Source organism: Nelumbo nucifera, chromosome 6 (genome assembly GCF_055504915.1).
Source record: "Nelumbo nucifera cultivar China Antique chromosome 6, China Antique-T2T, whole genome shotgun sequence".
Taxonomy (NCBI): domain Eukaryota; kingdom Viridiplantae; phylum Streptophyta; class Magnoliopsida; order Proteales; family Nelumbonaceae; genus Nelumbo; species Nelumbo nucifera.
Genome location: NC_142654.1, coordinates 38,307,038 through 38,311,818, shown reverse-complemented (window position 1 = coordinate 38,311,818; position 4,781 = coordinate 38,307,038). Strand labels below are relative to the sequence as shown.

General features: G+C 39.1%; 1 protein-coding gene across 1 annotated transcript; it reads left to right on the top strand.

Moving 5' to 3' along the window:
• Positions 1 to 218: 218 nt before the first annotated feature.
• On the top strand, positions 219 to 2,881 carry LOC104608696 (tubulin beta-6 chain-like). Its single transcript, XM_010274747.3, has 4 exons — positions 219 to 635; positions 966 to 1,369; positions 1,467 to 1,736; positions 1,956 to 2,881. Exons 2-4 carry the CDS (start codon positions 976 to 978, stop codon positions 2,621 to 2,623), a joined length of 1,332 nt encoding a protein of 443 aa, XP_010273049.1. The 5' UTR covers positions 219 to 635; positions 966 to 975; the 3' UTR covers positions 2,624 to 2,881.
• Positions 2,882 to 4,781: the final 1,900 nt, after the last annotated feature.

The window sequence follows — 4,781 nt, the reverse complement described above, 5'->3', positions numbered from 1 at the left end:
TTTTCTCCTCCCAGGGCATAACTGCATAAGGAGGCAATCTTGATTTCCTCTCCCATATATCATATAATCCGTAGCAATGAATTTGGAATATCTCTCCATGAATGAAAATATACAAGTAAATCGGGGGATGTATATCTGTGAAGTGGGTGTGAGGAGGAAATCTGGACTCCAAAAAGGAAAGTAAATATGAATCTGCTGCAGAGTGCTTCTTAATCTTCACACCAACTTTACAGCACATTGTCAGTCCACTGAAAATATCTCCCATACTTATATGTTGTCATGATATATGGTGTTAGGAGCGCTGTGTAAGGAACAGATCTGGAATCATTTGAATGGAAAAAGGGAAGACCGGAAAGGATAAATAGGTAAATTTACCATGGTAATGAGTCCATAATTTGGTATGCATATCGTTGTCTCCTCCCATATCCAGCTCACGATCCTTGCTGGTATTTGACAAGCCACTTCAAAACATACTCACATGAGATATTACTAACATCTCTCTCTCTCTCTTCAAATCCTATCCCCTCTCAGTCTTTGGCAACTACAAAAGCCCATCTTCATTTCAAGCTTCATTATCTTCTCTCCACCTCTGCCTTCCGGCCGATCCCCGCCATTCACTTCGCCGTCTCACAGAGGTACATTACAGTCTTGATTGCTTGTTTTTTGTTATACATGTATTCAATTCAATCTTTTTTCTACTAAAATTTTCGATCCATACGCTTTTAACATTTCTCATCATGAATTTAGATCAGAATATAGTGCCAATTAATTAATGTTGATGTAGTTTCATCCTTGTTCTTTGAGAATTGTTGTATACTCTTAGATCTTTCAAATTGCTTTCATTTATTTCCATTCTGTAAGCAAATAAAAGATCAACCCCATTTCCTGTATTCTCAATTTCTCCTCATTGAAGCTCTGTTTTATCAATCCAAATTCACAATAATTTTTCTGTGCGCTTCTCCCAGTGCTAATAAGATGAGAGAAATTCTGCACATCCAAGCGGGGCAATGCGGCAACCAAATCGGTGGCAAATTCTGGGAGGTTGTGTGCGATGAACACGGCATCGACACCAAGGGAAACTACACAGGCAACTCCCATCTTCAGCTAGAAAGGGTGAACGTATACTTCAACGAAGCAAGCTGTGGCCGCTATGTCCCTAGAGCTGTGCTGATGGATCTTGAACCGGGAACCATGGATGCCTTGAGGACTGGACCTTATGGCCACATTTTCCGGCCAGACAACTTCGTCTTTGGACAAAATGGAGCCGGTAACAATTGGGCCAAGGGACACTACACTGAAGGAGCCGAGTTGATCGACGCTGTTCTAGATGTTGTTCGTAAAGAGACCGAGAACTGTGATTGCCTACAAGGTGCGTACCAGTAGTAGTAGCTCTGTTTTCCCTAGACTGTACTCATGTATTAATGGTGAGTCTGAGACTCTGAGTTCATTTCATTTTCATGTGTCAGGCTTCCAGGTTTGCCATTCCCTCGGCGGTGGGACCGGATCAGGGATGGGAACGCTGCTTATATCGAAGATCAGGGAAGAATATCCCGACCGGATGATGCTGACCTTCTCGGTCTTCCCTTCGCCCAAGGTCTCCGACACTGTGGTGGAGCCATACAACGCTACCTTGTCTGTACACCAATTGGTGGAGAACGCTGATGAGTGCATGGTTCTTGACAATGAAGCTCTCTATGACATCTGCTTCCGGACTCTGAAGCTCACAAATCCCAGCTGTAAGTTGGTCCTTTTGGCTTTTCCCTTTCCTATTCTTTTAATTAGAGTTCTCAGATCTCGGTTATATTCAGTCAGAAACAAGATCTCTTGAGCTGGAAAAAAGAAAAATCAGAAGATATGATCCCCATTCCCCAAGCTGAGTCACAGCTCAACCGACTAAACTATGACATTTAATTTGTATCTAAATTCTACTAATATGAGTGAATCCTATGCTTCAGTCGGCGATCTGAACCACCTAATCTCGACTACCATGAGTGGAGTGACATGCTGCCTCCGCTTCCCTGGTCAACTCAACTCGGATCTCAGGAAATTAGCAGTTAATCTCATCCCTTTCCCACGTCTCCACTTCTTCATGGTTGGATTCGCACCTCTGACGTCCCGGGGATCCCAGCAATACCGTGCCCTCACCATTCCCGAGCTCACTCAACAAATGTGGGATGCGAAGAACATGATGTGCGCTGCCGACCCTCGCCACGGCCGGTATCTCACTGCGTCAGCAATGTTCAGAGGTAAGATGAGCACAAAAGAGGTTGATGAACAGATGATCAACGTCCAAAACAAGAACTCGTCCTACTTCGTCGAGTGGATCCCGAACAATGTGAAATCAAGCGTTTGTGACATCCCCCCAACTGGGTTGTCCATGTCGTCAACCTTCATGGGGAATTCAACATCGATCCAGGAGATGTTCCGACGTGTTTCTGAGCAGTTTACGGTCATGTTCCGTAGGAAGGCTTTCTTGCATTGGTACACCGGCGAGGGAATGGACGAGATGGAGTTCACGGAGGCGGAGAGTAACATGAACGATTTAGTGTCAGAGTACCAGCAATACCAAGAGGCGGTTGTGGACGAGGAAGAAGAGTATGACGAAGAGGAGGTGGAGAATTAGATGGTGAATTTCCGGTACCGGAAAAAAGAAACGTATTAATTAATGATTTGATTTGTGTTTGTTAAATTGTTATGGTGGGAAAAATAAGGCACTTGAGCTGATGATTCTCTTCTTGGGCTACTACTCTCTGTTATTGTTAGTTGAGATTGTGTATGAGTCTTTTAGACTCTATACTTGAGAATTATATCTGTAAATAAGTTGGATAAAAAAAAAAGGAAAAAAAATGTTGTTATTTGGGATTTCCCTTTATGCACTTTATATTATTTTGTCTACAATCAATGACACAATTTTGAATTTTGTTTGAAGGAAGGTTAGGGCTGCAAATGCACTGGGTTTAATCTGATTTGATTTGAGTCAGATTCAGATATCCATTTAAAAATTGGATAAATTATAAAGACCCCATGTAATTTATCCTGAGCTTTCATTTGAGACAGACCCCCTCTACTCTAGTATAGGGTGACAGAAAATTACCCCTGAACTTTTATTTGAGACGATTACCCCTGAATTTTCATTTGTGACAAGGACCCCCTCTACTATAGGGTCATTGGCAATTGTCCCTCTGAACTTTCATTTGCAATAAAGACCCCTTAGCATTCACTTTGCAACAAAAACTCTCCATTAGAGTTTGGTCAGGTAACTTCAAAAAAATTGTCATTCAGAAATTTAAAATTTTTAAATCTCCAAATTCCAAACTACCATTTTCTTACTTCTATTAGTTTTCTAAATATAATATTGAAGTCCTGTTGATTGATCTAATAGATCCTTGCAGATTTCTGATTGAATTCAATATTTAAATTATTGGCGTGAGCTGTCAAACTAGGAGAATATCCCTTAATTCCAGGGACAATTCTTATCTGTAGATAGTGATCCCTTAAGCCAAGGGATAATTCTTATCATAGTAGTTTGTGTATAACTAGGAAAGGTGGAACAAGGCCTATATATATAAACTCATTCCTTGTAAAGAAAAAACAACAAGAAAAAGGAAGAATAAGATCTTTCCTTCGACTCGAGTTATCACAAATGAAATAGCAGAGGTTTCTTTTTGATAGATATAAATTTAAGGTTTCATATGGTTTTTCTTGATTTATTGGTGAAAGGAGTGGATAATTTTTATATTTTAAGATGAAGAGAAACATTCGTGTTAGTGAAATGATACCTATTGCTTTAGCTGATTTCATTCAGTAAAATTGGAAGTATTTTTTGGATCAATTAGGGTTTAAGAGAAAAAGAGTGAGGAAAAGAAAATAAGGAAAGTTTAGGTGGATATTTTGGCAGTTTAACACATTATATCACCTAACTTAACAAATGAAAGTTCAGAATAGTAATTGTCACCAGCCCCATAGTACAGGGTGGTCTTTGTGGCAAATGAAAGTTTAGGGCAATAGTTATCATTGACCCCATACTAGAGGAGAGTCTTTGTAATTTACCCTTAAAACTTTGGATAGTATCAAATTCAATTATCTAAGATTGAACTATATTTGAATTATTAAATACAATTATCTAAGTTTAGGGCAATAGTTATCATTGACCCCATACTATTGAATTGTATTTGAATATTACCTAATCCAATTATCTAAGATTGAACCATATTTAAGTGCAGTTCCCCTCTGTGTTCACTTCATAAATGGGTAGTTGTAGAGAAGTAGAGACCATAGTCAAGTTCCATTGCTCCAAAGTAATCAATGTGATATAGCATCTTGTTTTCATTCACCACCCCGACGTCCAACCCAACAAGTCTTCTAGTTGACATAAATAGATCCCACTTAGGCTAGGGGCAAGGTATCTCCTTGTGGTTAGATATCTATTTTTAGGTTGATTTTTGAAGGTATTACTCCCACCGATTAAGATGGAAAAACAAGATCTATTTTTTTTTTTGGAAAACAAGACCAATATGGCATTGTCATATGATATTACTAAAGATAATAACGAGGGTAGTTTGAGAACTTCTGAGATGATTTGGCCAAAGGTCCCACATATGAGCACAAAAAGACATCAGAGGCCCCGAGTTGTGATCCTAGGGGTGTCCATAAAATACCGAAAAACCAAATAATTGAACCAAACCGAGAAAATTAAATCAGAAAATGCGGTTAATCGAACCAATCGGTATATATATTTATATGTTAATTATATATATTTAATATGTCACATATTATATAAA

What these genes read in the sequence shown, in the direction of transcription:
- LOC104608696 (XM_010274747.3), top strand. Translation starts at nt 976, where the DNA reads ATGAGAGAAATTCTGCACATCCAAGCGGGGCAATGCGGCAACCAAATC. An exon ending in GAACTGTGATTGCCTACAAG is followed by an intron (nt 1,370 to 1,466) that starts GTGCGTACCAGT and finishes TTCATGTGTCAG; the next exon opens with GCTTCCAGGTTTGCCATTCC. An exon ending in GAAGCTCACAAATCCCAGCT is followed by an intron (nt 1,737 to 1,955) that starts GTAAGTTGGTCC and finishes CCTATGCTTCAG; the next exon opens with TCGGCGATCTGAACCACCTA.